Raw genomic sequence first — 18,402 nt, 5'->3', positions numbered from 1 at the left:
AGACTGCTAAAGCCAGCTGAAGGGAAGGCGGGGGCGGGGTAGGGGGTGTCCAGACTGAGACAGGGTTCCAGTCTGAAAAGGAATATAACTGGAACTCTGAACCACAGAAACTTTGCAGCCTGCCTAAAATAACATTTAGGCTGAGAATTTACATTTCGTAACCTGTTTCTTCAGTATATTGAGCTTAGCTTGCCTATTTTGCTTTATTTGGTTAGTAATCTGCTTTGTTCTGTCTGTTATCTCTTACATTCACTTAAAATTCACCTTTTGTAGTTAATAAACTTATTTCTTGTTTGTAATATAACCCAGTTTAGGTAATTTCTAACTGAGAGGGCAAGAAGTTGTGCATATCTCCCTCCACATTGAGGGAGGGGTCAAATTTCATAAAACCTTTGTGTTTGTACCCCTTAAAAAGAGTGGGCACCAGAGCGTTGGAGCAAGCCCCTAAGGCTGAATCTTTCCAGAACGGATCTCTGTCTCTCTGTGCAGCTCGGTATGGCCCTGCCTGTGTGCTTGGCTGGAAGAGGCTTGTGAGCCTATCCCAGCAAGGTCAGGTAAAGGGGACCAGACTGGCAGAATAGGCTGACTCAGTGGCATGCGAGCACATCAGGTGACATCCCAAAGGGCCCAAACCCGTCACAGGCCTAATTTGTCTTAAATAGTGGCCCAGGGAGAACAGGTTGCTCAGATGTCTAAGCAAAACTGAAATGATGTGGAAAAGAGAAAATGCAACCTGTAAACAATAAAGAGTCACTTGATTATATTAAGTCAAAATTGAAATGAAGAGGTTTTGCTAGCCAGATGAATGGTAACTCTTGAGAAATGGGCTCATTGTAAAGATGCCTTACCAAATTTTCATTTACAATTCCATCGCTGGCTGCAAAAAAAGCCAGGACATGAGAGATGAAGTATTTTTCTTCTGATTTCAGCTTGTTCCAGTGAGGAAAGTCCTTTGATAAATCAACCTTATGGTAAAAAAAAATATAATATTATTGTCCGTTCATGTTGATAACTCATGAAGAAAAATAGAAGAAGCTTAAGCAAATCAGTGATGCTGGGAGTTATTTGAGATCAAACTTGAAAATGTTTAGAGAATTTTATTACATTTGTAATTGAATTCAAAATCAAACACATTGAAAGCAATGAAGTACGGTAGTGTATCTGCCACCATAACATAATTTAATTGCTTTGCAGCTTATAAATGACCCCTTCCCCTCTGCCCTCCCCCACACAAATACAGATCTTTGGAAACTCAGAGAATATGCACACCATTTAGAGTCACTAGAATGACCACTAGATGTCTTATATTATAGTGTGTCTGCAAAGATATTTCTAATGGCAGAGTAGAACAATTTACTTTTACATAGCACCCTTCATCAGTCTGTGAAGCACTTTAGGATGAAAGACACTACAGAAATGGAAAACTACTTTAGATATTGAACCATACAACACTGAAAGTGAAAAACATTTCCTCACTGTAAAGCAGCAGGATTTCAAAACTTCAATGTGTGTCAAACAACAGAGATGCTTTCCAATGTGTCTTTAATGATACTTGCAATTAAAGACCCCATTTTGCAACGAGCCTTTAAAATGACAAGGATTTTCTTTATGTGACATCTAATTTCTCCCACAAGGCTACTGTTTGGGACAATAAGAAAGCATTACATGTTTGCTCTTCTATAAGACAGTGAATTCTGGCTGGGGTAGAAACCACAGCTTCCTTAGCAGGGGTTGTATTTTTTTTTTTTTTAAAACCATGGCAGCAGTTAGGTAGGGCCAGATGTGAAAACCAATGAGACACCAAAAACTTTATTCTTACAGTTAGATTCCCAATTCAGTCAAGCATGGCACTGGTGCTAAAATGACAGCGAGTGGGAGGAACTGGTAGGTTAGTTAAGTCCAAAGCAGACTGTAAAGCATTACAAAGGGACCTCACAAAACTGAGTGACTGGGCAACAAAATGGCAGGTAAAATTCAATCTTCATAAATGGAAAACACATTGGAAAACATAATCCCAACTATACATTATAAAATGATCAGGTCTAAATTATGTTACCACTCAAGAAAGAAATTTTGGAGTCATGGATAGTTCTCTGAAAACATCCACTCAATGTGCAGTGGCAGTCAAAAAAGCAAACAGAATGTTAGGAATCGTTAGGAAGGGGATAGATAAGACAGAAAATACCAGATTGCCTCTATAAATCCATGGGATGCCCACACCTTGAATACTACGTGCAGATCTGGTCGGCCCATCTCAAAAAAGATATACTGGAGTTGGAAAAGTTACAGAGAAGGGCAACAAAAATTATTAAGGATATGTAACAGCTTCCATATGAGGAGAGATTAATAAGACTGGGACTTTTCAGCTTGGAAAAGAGATAACTAAGGGAGGATATGATAGAGGTCTATAAAATCATGACTGGTGTGGAGAAAGTGCGTTAACTTAGAGCTAAGGAGTGTCATTAGGTAGGAAGGAGTATTTAATCAATTCAACTTGGAGTAAACTACATGTATATTTAACAGCTGTCACCGTTTACAATCATCTGCCTAAAAAAAAAAAAAATAATAATAGTGGCTAGCACTTCAATAGAGCATTTTCATCCATATATCTCAAAGCATTTTACAAGTGATGAAACTGAAGCACAGAGAGTGTAAGTGTCCCATCAAAGGCCACATGCAGCAAGTCAACTGCAGAGCCTGTAATAAAAGTCAGGTCTCCTGACTACTAAATCATGGGCCTTGTCCACTGGACCATAGTACTCACTGTGTCCCTAAGACACCACACTGCAACACATATCAGGCCTGACACACTCACTAACCCCAACACACTTATCATAATATGTATCTAAAAGGTGTCTTGTAAGGTATAATATTTAAACTGATCATATGCCAGTCCTGAAAATCATTGTGTGATGTATGTATGGGTTGTGTAAAAAGAGTTACATGTGTATACTAGAAATACATTCTTAAAAAGTGTTTGGAAGGCAGTGCACAAACCCTGCCTGCCCTAGATAAAGAAATGTGTATTTACAGGTCTGACCTGCTTGATTACAGGCAGGGGACAATAAGAGCACATTTACACATAAGGTAAGTAAAGCTATCAAGCTAACAACCATGGAGGAGAGAGTTTAGTGAACAAGCCAGGGGAAAGTCTCTGCATCCCAGGGAGACTTCCTGGTTCTTGAGGCAGAGACAATGGACTTTGGGAAATATAAGGGTAACAAAAAGCCATTAATCCATCACCTAGAGGACAAGAGACCAGAGCTCTTGGAATCTGTGAAAGGTGGATCCTTCAACCATTTGGGCTGAAGTCTCTGGAACCTGACAACAGATGAGAAATTGCCTCAGACCAAGATTGTAATCTGTTAAACTTTAGATACTAGAAAACACGTTTTATTTTTGTTTTGTCTGCAATCATACCTGTCTTTTTCTCTTGCTTAGTATCACAGAATCATAGGGTTAGAAGGGACCACAAGGGTCATCTAGTCTAACCCCCGGCCAAGATGCATGATTAGTTGTGTCTAAACCATCCAAGACAGATAGCTATCCAGCCTGCTTTTGAAAACCTCCAGTGAAGAAGCTTCTGCAACCTCCTGAGGCAGTCTGTTCCATTGCCCTACTGTTCTTATGCTTAGGAATTTTTTCCTGAGATTTAATCTAAATCTGCTATGTAGTTTGAACCCATTGCCTGTTGTCCTGCCCTCTTTGGCAAAAGAGAACAACTTTTCTCCATTTTTTTTGTGGCAGCCTTTCATGTATCTGAAGACCACTCTCATATCCCTCCCTTAATCGCCTCCTTTCCAAACGAAACATACCCATGTCCCTTCAGCCTTTGCTCGTATGGCTTGCATTCCTTTGAACATCCCTTTGATCATCATTGTTGCTGGCCTCTGGATCCTTTCCAGTTTCTCTATATCCTTTCTATACATTCATGACCAAAACTGGACACAGTACTCCAGCTGAGGCCTAACCAGTGCTGAGTAAAGCGGAACTATCACCTCTCATGACTTGCATGCTATGCCTCTGTTAATGCAACCTAAAATTGCATTTGCTTTTTTTGCAACAGCATCTCATTTCTGACTCATGTTGAGGCTGTGATCCACCACAACTTCCAGATCCTTTTCAGCAGTGCGGCTGCCAAGCCAGTTTTCCCCCATTCTGTATTTATGCATTTGTTTTTTCTCCCCCAAGTGCAGCACCTTAGATTTGCCTTTGTTGAATTTCATTTTGTTGTTTATAGCCCAGTTCTCCAATTTATCAAGATACTTCTGAATGTTAACTCTATCCTCCAAAGTATTGGCAACCCCCCTTCCACCACACCAAACTTTGTCTCATCTGCAAACTTGATCAGTATGCTCTCTCTACCTATATCCAAGTCATTAATAAATATGTTCAATATTGGACCCAGAGCAGACCCCTGTGAACCCCACTTGAATCACTTAAATCTCTGTTCTTTATTAATAAACTCATTCTTGTTTTATTTACAAAATAATATCAGTGGTATACTCTAAAGTGAAGTGTGAGTCTTCAGCTAACCTAACAGGCTGGCATGTACACTCTCTTTGGAGGCAGCGAACTTAATTTCTGTGAGCATCACAGTGAGACGTCTCTGGGGTTCGCTAGCTGTTAATTGCATGGGCAAGGTGTAGACCAGCAGAGTGTCAAGGACAGACTGGAGTGGCAGGCAGTTGAAAATCTCATCTCCAACAAGGCTGAGACTTGCTGAGGCAGAGAGATCACACTGTGGCTTACGATTCTGAGTGTCCCAAACAGAACATCACACTCACCTCTTCTGCTGTCCAGAAGGACGCCTGTGCCTTTTTATACATGTTCCATATATCTGGGTATTGGAGTGGGAAGATGACAAATCTACGAGGATTTTTTCTGAGAAGAGGCTCTTCATTTGGTTTAAAGTCATTTTCAATAGCATCTGAAGGGAAACCCTAAAGAAAAAGCAGTGTCATTTCAGAGGATTATTTCCCCGTTATTATTCCACCACTTACTTTCTTTTTAAAATAATTCATCTGAGGAAAGATAAAAAAATTCCTCTGAATTAAACCACTGAGATATGCACATGCCTAAACCAAGTAACTGGAGGATCTTCTGCTGTAACCCTTGCTCTTCCTTCCGCCATCCCTACTATTTGTTACCATAGCTTATTGCTTTGTCTTTCTGCCTGGCTCTACCTAGAACAATTTTGAGTGTTGTAAATTAATAAGTAACATCCCTAGAAGTTTGCCTTGTAGTAGGTGCAGCAATGTCAGGAAATGTCTGATTCTACACTGCAAAAAAGTCTCTGTGCAATACAATGGAGAAACCCAACTTGTATTGCCAAGATTCATGGAGCAAACAACGTTGAACTGAATGCACATGCAAGGTCACATAACCCCACTACCAGTTTGTGTCTAGCACAGCTACTCAGGGCTTGTCCATGCAGGGATGTTACATCTGATTAGCTCTGGTTTGCTCCCATTAAAGTCCTTGTGTCCACACATACTGTTTTTAAGTACATTATTTGGCGTCTCAGGTTGCAGTAATTAACCCTGTCTGGAACAGGAAAAACTTTACAGTAAGGTTCCCCTCCCCCCACCACTTTAGCGTTTGTGTGGATGCCTTCCTAACTACTCCAAGTCTGGCAGTCCTCCGACTGCTACCAGACTGCAATGCTTCATACATGCATCAACCTGTCTGTGTATCTGTCTGCCTTCGACTGCTCGGATTTCATCTTCACTGGATGTCATCCTCCTATTTAAATGCTGATGGGCAGCCAGGTGTGCCCCTGTTCGATACCAGGAAGTAGTGAGTTCACACTCCCAGGCTCATATTCCCATTATATCAGTCATGCACCTTGGTGCTTCTCTTTGGACCCCTGCAGAGCTCCTGGACTTGACTGCCCTCTTTGGAGAGCTGCACATCCAGTTATAGCTGCATAAGAATCACCAGAATGCAAACATCCTCAAGCCATTGTCATAGCAAATGACTGCAAGGGACACTCCCAGACTTGGTTCCAGTGCCATATCAAAGCAAAGGAGCTCTGGCAAAAGTACCTGAAGAAAAGGGACAAGAACAGGACCACTGATAATGCTCCTACCACCTTGTCCATACTAAGAGCCACTGGACAGCATTTTTGCAAACAATGCCACCTGACCCAGAGGATTTTAGATATTATACAAGAACCCCATATGGACAGCCACCCTGAAACTGCTGTGATGTAGAACTCTACCAGGAAGTATTTCATGGTGTAATAGAATAAAACTGTACAAGGGGATTTAAACAACATTTTCTGGTAGTGGCTGTCCTCTGCAATGTTGAATGGAGCTGGGAGCCCCTCTCAGCCTGCTCAACCTTTAAACACTGCCCTGCCCCACTAAAAATGGTACCCACAACAGAGACTTAAAGCTATAAAGTTTTATTTCTCTGAAGTATAAAATCCCACAACCATCATTAATCATTCTCACCCCGTAAATTCCTTGGGAATTTTGAAAGTCCCCTTCCTGCTTGCTCGGTGACGCGTGCAATGGTCTCAGCACATCTTTCCAGATGGCCAGGCCTGCTGCACACACCAGGCAATCCCCGGCTTGGAGCAATGCCGAGCTGCTGGACCTCATTTGGGGAGAGGAGGCTGTCCAGTCTCAGCTGTGCTAAAGCCGAAGGAATTATACCACCTATGGACAGATTTCACGATGCATGACAGAAAGGGGCCATGACCAGGACACACTGCGGTGCAGGGTCAAAGTGAAGGAACTGCGGAACGCCTACCACAAGGCGCCCACGAGCTGCCGGTTCTACAAAGAGCTGCACATGATACTCGGTGGCGACACCACCTCCACTGCGAAGTCCACTGTGGATACTTCAGTGGCTCACGTGCCAGTCAGGAGTGGACCAAGCCAGCAGGATGAAATCTTGGATGAGGATGTGGAGAGGGCGGGGGACCCAGAGAAAGAGGATGACTCGGAGACCTGAGATGCATGCAGCCAGGAGCTCTTCTCTACCGCGAAGGAGGCAAGCCAGTCACAGCTGTTGGAGCTTGGCGAAACGTAAACAGGAGAGGAGACCCCTGGAAGTGGCTTTGATTTTGGGAATCACTGAAGCGAGTTATTGGGGGCAGAAGGGTTGCAGAAAGCAGGCTTGTGTCTGTGATGCGCATACCACCACGTGCCTAGTCTGAATGGCGGAACAGGCTGTTAATTCCCATGAAGTGAGGGAGTCAATCTGCCTCAGAGATCTCCAGGAAACTCTCATGGAGATACTGGGCAATCTGCTACTGTGGGTTCTTTGGCAGAGCTGCTTTGTTTCTTAACCCCATTAAGTGTAACTTTCCCACGCCACATTGCCATCACTTGGGGGGGGAGCACACAGGCAAGGGGGAGCACACATTGCTGCACACAGGCAAGCTGCATAAAGGCCAGGGTGGAAGCCGCAGTCTTGGAGAAGACCCTCCCTTGATTCCCTGCTCACCCTCAGCAGTGAGATATCTTCCATAATGAACACAGCCTGTGGAAAATGTGGGGCCCCAAGACCCATGTGCCCAGTGTACAGTAGGGTCCAGGAACACCTATTTCCCCTGCGGCTACTCACCATTTTGGGGGTCTTGTGGCTCATGTGTGCTGCCTGGGGTCAACCAGTTAGTGACACGTATGTGAATAGTGGCTGTTTTAAATCACTGACTCAGTGGTCTGTGTGTTGCAAACAATACTGCTTCCGTAAAATGTTGCATTTTTGCTTCACAGATATGACCTTGGGAGCCTAGTCTCCATCTTTGTTATCGCCGGCTGAACGGCTGCACAGAATTAGAAAGCAGCCATGAAGAACTAAGGAGGACTTTCTGTGTGAGGTCATGATGCACTCTGCAGCCAAAAAACAGGAACTGAAGGAGTGGCGGGACAGCAAGAGGAGGGACCGAAAGGAGAACGCGGCACACCAGAAGGAAGCCAGGGAGTGGCTCTTAAACTTATGGAGCACCAAGCGGACACGCTCCAAGTGCTACTAGCACTGCAAACTGAGCAGCTTCGCACCCGCCATCCCCTGAAGCCACAGTCGCAAAACTCTTTCCCATGCCCCCCCAGACACCACCAACACAGACTTATCAACCTTCTGGCTCCAGTCTGTACCCGCAGCATTCCACTCCTCCCCCATCACAGCACTGCAGACTCCCAGTAACCACTGCACTCAACACCTGTCCCTCTGCAGTTTAGCTCTGCTGAAGTTCAGTACCCACTGCACTGTACTCCAAAGGACAAGGTTGCATATGATACCTGGACATACACAAATCTTTAACTGTCCCGGGACCCCACCTCCTCCTGGGACCTTCCCTTCCCCCATCCCCCTCAGTGCTGATGTGCTTTTTTGTTTGTCTCTCTCCTCCAGTTTTTGTTTTTTTTAATAAAAGAATTGTGTTAGTTTGAAAGCAATCTTTATTCCATTAATTAAAAGCAAACAGTGACCTCCAAAGCAAGAGGAAATTTTCTTAAACCTTCACAGTGCATCGTCTGCACCAATCACAATCACCTCCTAGCAGTATAAGCACTGCACTCCTGAGCATAGCAACAAATATGAGTGGCTTTCAGCTTCGAATTGCTGCTTCAAGGCATCCCTGATCCTTATGGCCCCACGCTGCGCCCTTCTAATAGCCCTGGTCTCTGGATGTTCAAATTCAGTCTCCAGGCACTGAGACTCAGCAGTCCAGCCCTGAGTGAAGGTTTCACCCTCCCCTTCACAAATATTATGGAGCGTACTGTACACGGCTATAAGTGGAGGAATATAGTCATCAGACAGGTCCAGCCTCCCGTAAAGGCAGCGCCAGAGGGCCTTTAAATGGCCAAATGCACACTCCAGTCATTCTGCACTTGCTCAGCCTGTTGTTGAACCGCTCCTTGCTGCTGTCAAGGTGCCCCGTGTATGGCTTCATGAGCCATGGCATTGAGGGGTAGGCAGGGTCTCCCAGGATCACAATGTATACTTCCCCAACAGTGATCTTCTGGTCTGGGAAGAAAGTCCCTGCTTGCAGCTTCCTGAACAGTCCAGTGTTCCGAAAGACCTCGTCATGCACCTTTCCGGACCAGCCTGGGTTAATGTCCGTGAAATGCCCACGGTGATCCACAAGCGCCTGGAGAACCATAGAGAAATACCCCTTGTGATTAATGTATTCGGTAGCTAGGTGGAATATGCATGCCATCTACTGCCCCTCTGCAGTTAGGGAAACCCATTTGTGCAAAGCCATCCACATCACACACTTTGCCCAGAGTCACAGTTTTTCGGAGCAGGATGCAATTAATGGCCCTGCCCATGTCCGACAACATGAGTCCAACAGTCGACTTTCCCACTCCGAACTGGTTAGCGACCGATCAGTAGCAGTCTGGAGTAGCCAGCTTCCACGGTGCAATCACCACGCACTTCTCCAACTACAGGGCAGCTCTCATTCTTGTGTCCATGCGCCGCAGGGCAGGGTGAGCTCATAACACGGTCCTGTGAATGTGGCTGTCCTCATCTGAAAGTTCTGCAGCCACTGCTTGTCATCCCAGACGTGCATCACGACGTGATCCCACTAGTCAGTGTTTGTTTCCCAAGCCCCAAAGCAGCTTTCCACTGTGGTCAGCACCTCCACGAATGCCACAAGCAATCTTGTGTTGTAGCTACTATCGTGGCAAGATCAATATCGCACTCCTCGTCTTTGTAGTTTAAGAAATAACTCTACTGCCACGCCTGATGTATTAGTCAGAGTGAGCAGCATACTGGTAAAAAACGTGTGATCCATTCCTGCAGACCGAAGAGGCAGAGTGCGCAGTACACAAACCATTGAGAGATGGCGCCAAATGCGGACGGAAGCACAGGGATTGCTGGGATGTGAAGCAATGCATCACGGGGCATTGGGATAGGACCCAGGATGCCCCGCAATGACCTCCGCCTTCCCACAACTCTTAGCGACAGAAAAGGAAGAGATGCTCTGTGGGATATCTACCCAGAGTGCACTGCTCTGAATACCGCCGCAAGTGCGAACACACTATTGCGCGGGCAGCTGACAGTGTGAACACACAACAGTGGTTTTCCTTCAGCCCTCTCTGAGTGGTTCTGTTAACTGCCGGTGCTGTAACTCTGCCAGCATAGATACACCCTAAGGAATATTGGCTACAAATAATTTCTCACCCTAAATGTTGTTTCAAGCAGGTTGCAGAGTTTCTTGAAGGTAAACTGCACTGCTTGCAGCTTAAATCTCCAGAAATTCCTTTTACAGGCTGACCTTTCTCGCCTGGGCTCAGCCCCTGCCTCCCCCAGCTTAGTTCCTTTGATCCTTCAGGTGTTTTCAGCAGTCTTCCTTTTTGGGCAGGGAAGCAGTGGAGAAGAGCCCTGATTAACTCATTCCCCAGTATTAAACAGGATTTGAATATGGTGGGAACCTTGTTTTCTAGTTTGTCCCCTCACCCCCTTCCTGTGGAAAAGTACCAGCATTTCAAGATGGTATCCTGTACCAGGTGACATGATCACATGACCCTGCAGTGTCAACACAGCATCCCAGGAAACCTCTCTGGAAGGAGGGAGATTAGTAGCTTCAAAGTCCTATTGTCCTTCCTAATGGCCCATACAGGCTGATTACATACTGTCTGGTGGGTGTTCTCCAGGTGAAAACACAGTTGTAATTATTACATAGCTAATATTTCTAACTTCAGATACAGGCCTACAAATTGAATAATTACATTCAGTAAATCATAACCTTTTCAGTGATACCTCCCATGACCCATCTTGCACAAAACATATCTTAGTTATGCCATACTCATATCATAAGAATATCTCTAAGAAGAATATGGGGTATAGGGTCACATTAGGTACATTAAATTTTGTGGAGGTACATTGCCAAAAATCAGCCTACAGAGGCATTCCACAATGCACAGAGATTGCAGGGTGCAAGATATTACCTCATCCACCTTGTCTGTCTACAGACTGCAAGGCATTTTAAAGCACAATGCTTTGTGTCCAAACCAATAATTGAAAAAGTTTATTATGCAGTGCACTCTGCTGATCTACAGGTGTTTATAAAAGAGAATTTCAATCAGAGTGAGCTCTATTTTAGCATGCACATTGTAAGACAAAGCAGCTCTCTCAGGGCTGTCCATATAGCTAGTGTTTCTATTCTCCTCCGGCACTAGCTAAAAGACACCATCCTGGCAAACAGAGGTGCAGCTTATTTTCCCAGTTTGCCCATTGTCTTTTTTAACAATATCCTTCTATGTCTTCTAGGGACTCACCTCAAGGTAACACCCTCCAGTGCAAGGACAGCCTGCAGGAGTGAACATGCAACCTCACTGTCTTCCACCCATTCACCCCACAACTCCCCACCCTCCTAGCTTTGGTACAGGGGGCATACACAAGAGGGAAATAACCTCGAAAATGATGGAGGAAATCTTAAAGCAAACTCCAGAGTAGGAAGAGAAGATGGGAAGGACATTCCAAAACAGTGGGAACAATAACATTTTATCATCAGTAGCATGGAGACCAGCATTGGGACAATAAGTACTTGTCCCTTTTCTGATTTCCCTCAGCACCTGTAAGACCCTGACCTGGGCATACAAGGGCCTTATCTGCTAAAATGAGGATGATTTTCCAATTACCAATAGCCTTCTACTGAAAAAAGCAGGGAGCTCAGCTGCTTGCTTGGTGTCAGGATGGTCCTGCGACTAAGGTAATGACTGGGATTCAGAGGACCTAGCTTCTAATCCTGTGTAGGACAAATATGCAATTAAAGAATTAGTTTGATTAAGGACATGTGTGTTGTAAAGAAAGGCCCTGACTAGCAAGTACAAGGAAGGTGTAGAACTGATCAATGAAACTGTTTTTAATTGTTCACTTTCATTCATAAAACTTTGCTTATGAAGTTATATTAATAAACAACATTCATTCATAAAACTGGTTACCCAATAACTGGCTAATAGAGTTTCACTTTCAATCCAATTGCTGCTTAAATCACTGAAACTTACACTGTTTCAACATTGTAACTTCTGTTCACTGTTTGCCATTCCTTACACTTATCCATGTTGTAACCCAAACTCCACTTTAACTTGTCCCAAACTCCATTTTAAAATGCTCACTTCATTTTTGCAAAACCCTGCTGTAATCTGATTAATGTAGTTTAGATGTGTGAATGAGGTATGTATGGATGATGGAATCAACCTCCAGCCCCAGACTGTCCTGATGAAATAAAGTGTAAACACAACGACTGAAGATCCAGACAACAGCCCTGACAAAGCAAGAAGAGTCCACCCTAAAAAAAAAAAAAGAACAAAAGTACAACTGAAGAAACATCAAAGCCAGGTCTTAGGCTGAAAGTCATGTCTGCAATTGATGGGTGATCAATCACACGGAACCCAGAGGCAGCGCGACACAGCAAGACCTACAGTCTCTGGATTCAAACTGAAGCCTACAAAAAGGATGGGTGAGATGGAAGACTTTGGAGGGTAACATTCTGCTGCCAACATGGAAGGCATTGGTGCATGCCCAACAGAGACCCAGCCCTTCCTTGTGCCCGGCTTTCCTGGCCAGTTAGCCGCCACAAGCTACGAACCTAAGCCACGAACTCAGGCTACAGTCAGGACTGGTAACTATCTAGCAGCTGCAGAACACAGAGAGAGAGAGAGTGTGCGCGCGCACATAGCTATTAGATATTAGTTATTGTTCATAAATCAAATTGTGTTATTATAATAAACGTGACATCTTGTCTTGTCCCCTGAAACGATCCTGTGCAGTTTTGTCTGTATAACAAAGGCCTTGAAAATAATAAGTTACAAGGCCAGAAGTAATAAAGTAGGGAGGATGTCTGGTTGAAAGAGTAACTAATGAGTAAGATTAACATTTTGTCACAATTATTTTTAGTAAAAGTTTGGGATAGGTCACAGGAAACAAACAAAAATTCACAGAAGCCCATGACCTGTCTCTGACTTTTACTAAAAATAACTGTGACAAAATGGGGCTGACGGTGGGATGAGAGTCTGAGCCCTGCTGCAGTTGGGATCTGCGGGGGGGGGGGGGGGGGAGGAGGGACCTCCCATCAGCTGATAATTACAGCCCCACCATGCTGAGGCTGAAGCAGAAAATGTTTCAGAAGTCTCTGGAAGTCATGGAATCTGTGACATCATCTTAGCTTTACTAATGAGATAAGGGGAAGTTTCTAAAAAGAAGGCCTCTGACCCACAGGGGTAACTGGAGATGGTTTTAAATAAGACAAAAAAAATCTGTTTTCAAATGAGCCAACATGGCCCATCCCAACCTGTACACCTGTGTTAAAATCTATGTGAATTCAAGTGCAATGAAGAAACTATTGAGCAGCAAGGAGGAGGAAAGGAAAGGCCTTGGGAAGAAAGTCGGTTGTAAAACTTATCTGGGTTAAGACTAGAAATAAGGATGAACTGTCTCAAATAGGCTTTCAGCTGAAGTCAGTAATTGGCAATGACATCACTTGTTTGTTAAAGGACATAAGAAAGAAAACTCTTAAAGGGTTTAATGCTAATACCTGCATGACCGCAGTGGAGCCAACCAATATGGGTCTAATAACTAAGGCTACGATTATGTCACAGAATCTGTGACTTCCAGAGACCCCTCTGACATTTTCTGCCCCGGCCCGCAGCAGCTCCTATCTGCTGGGCAGCAGGGGGACCCCAGAGCTCCCTGTGGGTCCCCCAGAGCTCCCACTCACCGCAGATGGCTGAGATCCGTGCTGCTGCCCAGCCGCAGCAGTTGGCAGGAGCCTCCCACCCCCACCTCAGCAGCCCAGCAGCAGCAGCAGGGGGACCCCGCAGTAGCCCAGCCGCCAGGGTAGGGATTGGACCCTCCTCCTTTTGTCAAGGATATTTTTAGTAAAAATCATGGACGGGTCACGGGCTTCTGTGAATTTTTATTTATTGCCCGTGACCTGTCCGTGATTTTTACTAAAAATATCCATGACAAAATCTGAGCCTTACTAATAACCCCTGGGTTTAACCTGTTTGTAAGTAACTTGATCAAATACTTATGAATGTTTTGTTACTGTTTAGGTGTAGTAAACTGCTTATTATTTAGGCATTTTAGCCACATTTAGAGCAACTGTATTGGCCTTTGGATTTAATAAAGGTATCAAAGCCATGCTAACTCACCCACACTGCACTACGCAGACCTTTTGAATTGGATCTGCAGTTTGACTTGTGTCCACACTGCAAAATGACAAGGCTTGGATCTGAGCTATAGCAGGACTCGGGCTCTGACTCCCCCAGCAGGATCTTAGAACCCCAAGACCAGAGTGCTTGCTGACCCAAGTTAGACTGAGTTGTCGTGGACAGAAGGGGGGCTTGGGCTCAAACCTGATCAGAGCCTGGACTCAATGTGCCACATAGATATATCTTAAGTCTTTGTACAGTACCTAGCACAACGGGATCCTGATCTTGGTTGGGGCCTCTAGGCACTACTCGAATATAAATAACCAATAAATTGTGCTGGGATCCCTGCATAGCTATCAATATCTAAACAATGGGGTAACAGACAAATCACCAAACATACTTGGCCTCCAACTTCTGGAGGGTTTTGTTCAGATTCTAGTGAATTTCAGCACTTACAGAGTGCATTACAAGCAAATTAATTATCACAACGCTCCCAAGAGAAGATAGTATTTACCTGTCTTTTTAAGTCAAACCCCTTAATATCACTTTAAGGAGAGGGCTTAACCAAATTTCCTTATTTAAATTTAGAAAAGACAAAATACACGTAAACACTTAAAATTTATTTGACATTTCCCTAGAATTTAGCAACTACTATATGATAGAGTTCAAAAGCTCCCCAAGGACCTATGTGTTCCTGGTGTAGCCGGAACTCCCATTGAAATCAAGGAGTGCATGCTCAGACTCAGATCAACAAAGATATCCCATATTTTAAAAGCAAAATGTTTTATTATGAACTTAGCCAAACTAAGGAGACCAAATCAAAGGATGTTTGGCAGCCCCGGTGTCCATTTTTTTTAGACTTTTTTCTATGCAAAAATGTATTTCATTACAAAGATGCAGTCAACTTAAAAAACAAAACACACTTTTGTTTGAATAACTTTACCAGTTATTGTTAGTAGTAACACCCTAAGTCACTAGGTCCAAGGAGAGAATGCTTCAATGCTTCACAATGATACTGAAACAATAGAGGACAGCACTGTGTCAGCACACCTGTTGTCCCTGGGAGTCATTCACACAACAGAGAACTACATTAAAACACACACACAAATAAATCCAGGAAGATATGGCTGTAAAAAAGCAAAAAGTCATGACTGAGGCTTAGTCTACATTAGCAACAATATGTTGGTATAACTACGGTGCAAAATCTACACTCCTGGGCGATGCAGTTATGCCGACCTAACCCCTGGTGTAGACAGTGCTATGTCAACAGGAGGGCTTCTCCTGGCTCCCACCTCTCAGGGAGGCGGAGTACCTCTCCCGTCAGCAGGTATTGTCTTCACTGAAGCGCTACAGCTGCCCTGCTGTGGCATTTTAAGTGTGGACAAGCCCTGAGAGCAGGAGTGCCCATTGGATACTATGAGCATAGCGCTGCCAGCCCCAAGCACTCAGACACCACAAGTCCCCGTTCACCCCCAAAAGCCATGAGAGCGTTTTTAAGCCAGTGAGATTTTGGATAGCCTTAGGGCCCGGGTTCTTCATAGCTGCCTTCTGGGGCACATTTTCCAGCTTTACTTCACCATCACAGCTCGAGGCTGAGCGGGAAGGGAGCCATGCGAGTCTAGCGAAGCTCAGGGCTCCAGGAACTGGGGGGCTTGAGAAGAACACACCCGAAGCCAGGGGAGCCGGTAGCCCCGACTCACTCCCCCCTCGCCAACCTCCGAAGAGCCGCACTTGAGACGGACGCTGACCCGTCGTCAGCCCCAGCGTCCGGGTGAATAACGAACCGGCGCTGGGCGGAGATCCCGGCTCGCCGAGCACCTGCCGCACCGCGCTGCCCACCCGCGGTAGGCCTGGCCCCGAGCCCCCCCGAACCAGGCTGCTAGGGGCCGGCCGCAGCGCGCTCCCTGCCCCGAGGGCAGCGCGAGCCAGCCTGGCGCGTGACCCGCCACAGGGCCAGGCGCCCCGGCAGCGCTTACCCGCTCCGGCCCTACGGCCTCCTGCGGCGGAGCGCGGCCGCGGCGCTCGCCCATGGCGCGCGGCGGCCGAGCGGGGCTGCGCCACTGGCCGGAGGGACACGCTCGACCAGCGCTGCGCAGCCGCTGGAACGTTACAAACGGCGCGGCTGCTCGGTTGCGAAGGCGCGTGCGCGTTCCGACCGAGCATGCTCAGCGAGCTCGGCTGAAGCCGCTGCCCTCCCCCGGGCGGGGAGTCTGTGCCCGGCTGCGCACGGGGGCGGCCAGAGGCGCGAAGGGGCCTGAGGGGGCGGGTGAGTCGGTGAAATGTTTTACACCCCCGCCTCCCCCGAAGTGACAAGGGCCTGCCCGGGTTTGCTGTTCCCAGGAGCCCCCGGCCCGGCCCATGGCTGCAGGCGGCCTCCGGCAGCGGGCAGGCTGGGCGCTGCGTGGGCTGCCCTGGGCCTGTCACACCTGCAAAGGGAGAGGCCCGCCTCGAAGTGACGTCTCTCGGAAACTGTCATTGCCCCCAGCACCGCAGCGTTGCCCGGCGGTGGCTGCATGCAGCCGGCTGTTTAGCTGAGCTTTTCCTCGCACCCAGTCCCTGACTGTCTTACGGGCTGCCAGGAGCTTCAGCCATCAGCCCTCGCCCTGGCTCTAGTCGAGCACCTGCTAGTTGATGCCTGAGATTTTAAGTCTTAAATTTTTGTTCTTTCTCCTACATGTTTGTTCCTTGGGATCATGTGACCTCGTGGCAGAATGATTTCCTGAGTTGGTGTCAAAACTTCTCCAGCTTCCTTTGATCCACACAGGGGGATTGCCTGCAGCAGAAGCTGTCATTTTGCCTCTTTCTGCCGCTGTGTAGTGCTTTTTCACATGGCACCATGTCTGTATTGAACCTGCATCCCACATGTTCACTACAGGCCAGGTTTTTAAAGGGGGAAAGTACCTAGGTGATGCTTTTGAAAATTAGTTGCCTAAATAGCTTTAAAAATGTGGCCCTATACTATCACAGAATATCAGGGTTGGAAGGGACCTCAGGAGGTCATCTAGTCCAACCCCCTGCTCAAAGCAGGACCAATCCCCAACTAAATCGTCCCAGCCAGGGCTTTTTCAATCCTGACCTTAAAAACTCAAATGAAATCCTTCTAAAAGGCATAGTTATACAACCTACAATATAGTTATACAACCATGAGATAGAGTGACAACCACAAGTATTCAAAAATCATGACAGGTTTCAGAGTAACAGCCGTGTTAGTCTGTATTCGCAAAAAGAAAAGGAGTACTTGTGGCACCTTAGAGACTAACCAATTTATATGAGCATAAGCTTTCGTGAGCTACAGTTCACTTCATCGGATGCATACTGTGGAAAGTGTAGAAGATCTGTGTATATAAAAAGATCTTCTACACTTTCCACAGTATGCATCCGATGAAGTGAGCTGTAGCTCACGAAAGCTTATGCTCAAATAAATTGGTTAGTCTCTAAGGTGCCACAAGTACTCCTTTTCTTTTTGCAAAAATCATGAGTTATACACTCAAAAGTTATGAAATTGAAATACATACATGTGGGTTTCTCTTACTTTGCCATTCTGTTTCTGAGCCTTTAGGGCAGGGGTGGGCAAACTACGGCCGCGAGCTCCCACTGCGGAGTAGGGTCTGGGGCTTGTCCTACTCTGGCGCTCCAGCTGGGGTGCAGGCTGTGACACGCAACTCCCAGAAGCCACAGAATGACCCCCTCCAGCTCTTACACGCTCCAATGGGAGCTGCAGGGGTGTTGCCTGCAGAAGGGGTAGTGTGCACAGCTATCTGGCCAAGCCTCCGCATAGGAGACGGAGTAGGGACATGTTGCTGCTTCTGGGAGCCACTCGAGTTAAGCACCGCTCAGAGCCTGCATCCCGGAGCCTCTCCCCATGCTCCAAGCCCCTGCCCCAGCTCTGATCCGTCTTCCAAACTCCTCAATCCCAACTCAGAGCACCCTCCTGCACCCCAAACCTCTCATCCCCAGCCCCACCCCAGAGCCCACAACCCCAGCCAGAGCCTGCACCCCTTACCCCTGCCCCAGCCCAGAGCATCCTGTACCTTGAATTCCTCATTTCTGGCCACACACCCTCCCATACCCCAACCCCAATTTTGTGAACATTCATGGCTCACCCTACAATTTCTATTCCCAGATGTGACCCTCAGGCCAAAAAGTTTGCCCACCCGTGCTTTAGGGTACACTAGCTTCATATTTTTGCTGTCTTCTTTCCCAAAGAATCCATATATCAAAAACAGGTCTACATTTCTATAACATTCAATACCATTTTGGACTTGCACTCACATGCAATTCCCCC

At 46.2% G+C, this 18,402-nt stretch overlaps 1 protein-coding gene across 2 annotated transcripts in view; it reads right to left on the bottom strand.

Annotated features, from left to right (window-relative positions):
• The window catches only part of RRM2B (ribonucleotide reductase regulatory TP53 inducible subunit M2B), a 37,754-nt gene extending 21,500 nt beyond the window's left edge, over positions 1 to 16,254 (bottom strand). For both annotated transcript variants that reach the window (XM_077809901.1, XM_077809902.1), the window contains exons 1-3: positions 16,094 to 16,254; positions 4,788 to 4,943; positions 849 to 965 (exon numbers count right to left, since the gene is read on the bottom strand). In XM_077809901.1, coding sequence (XP_077666027.1) covers positions 849 to 965; positions 4,788 to 4,943; positions 16,094 to 16,147 — 327 coding nt within the window. In that variant the 5' untranslated portion in view covers positions 16,148 to 16,254. The remainder of the gene's footprint in view (positions 1 to 848; positions 966 to 4,787; positions 4,944 to 16,093) is intronic.
• Positions 16,255 to 18,402: the final 2,148 nt, after the last annotated feature.

Source organism: Eretmochelys imbricata, chromosome 2 (genome assembly GCF_965152235.1).
Source record: "Eretmochelys imbricata isolate rEreImb1 chromosome 2, rEreImb1.hap1, whole genome shotgun sequence".
Taxonomy (NCBI): domain Eukaryota; kingdom Metazoa; phylum Chordata; order Testudines; family Cheloniidae; genus Eretmochelys; species Eretmochelys imbricata.
Note: the sequence above shows the minus strand (reverse complement) of the source record. Positions and strands in the feature narration are given on the sequence as shown.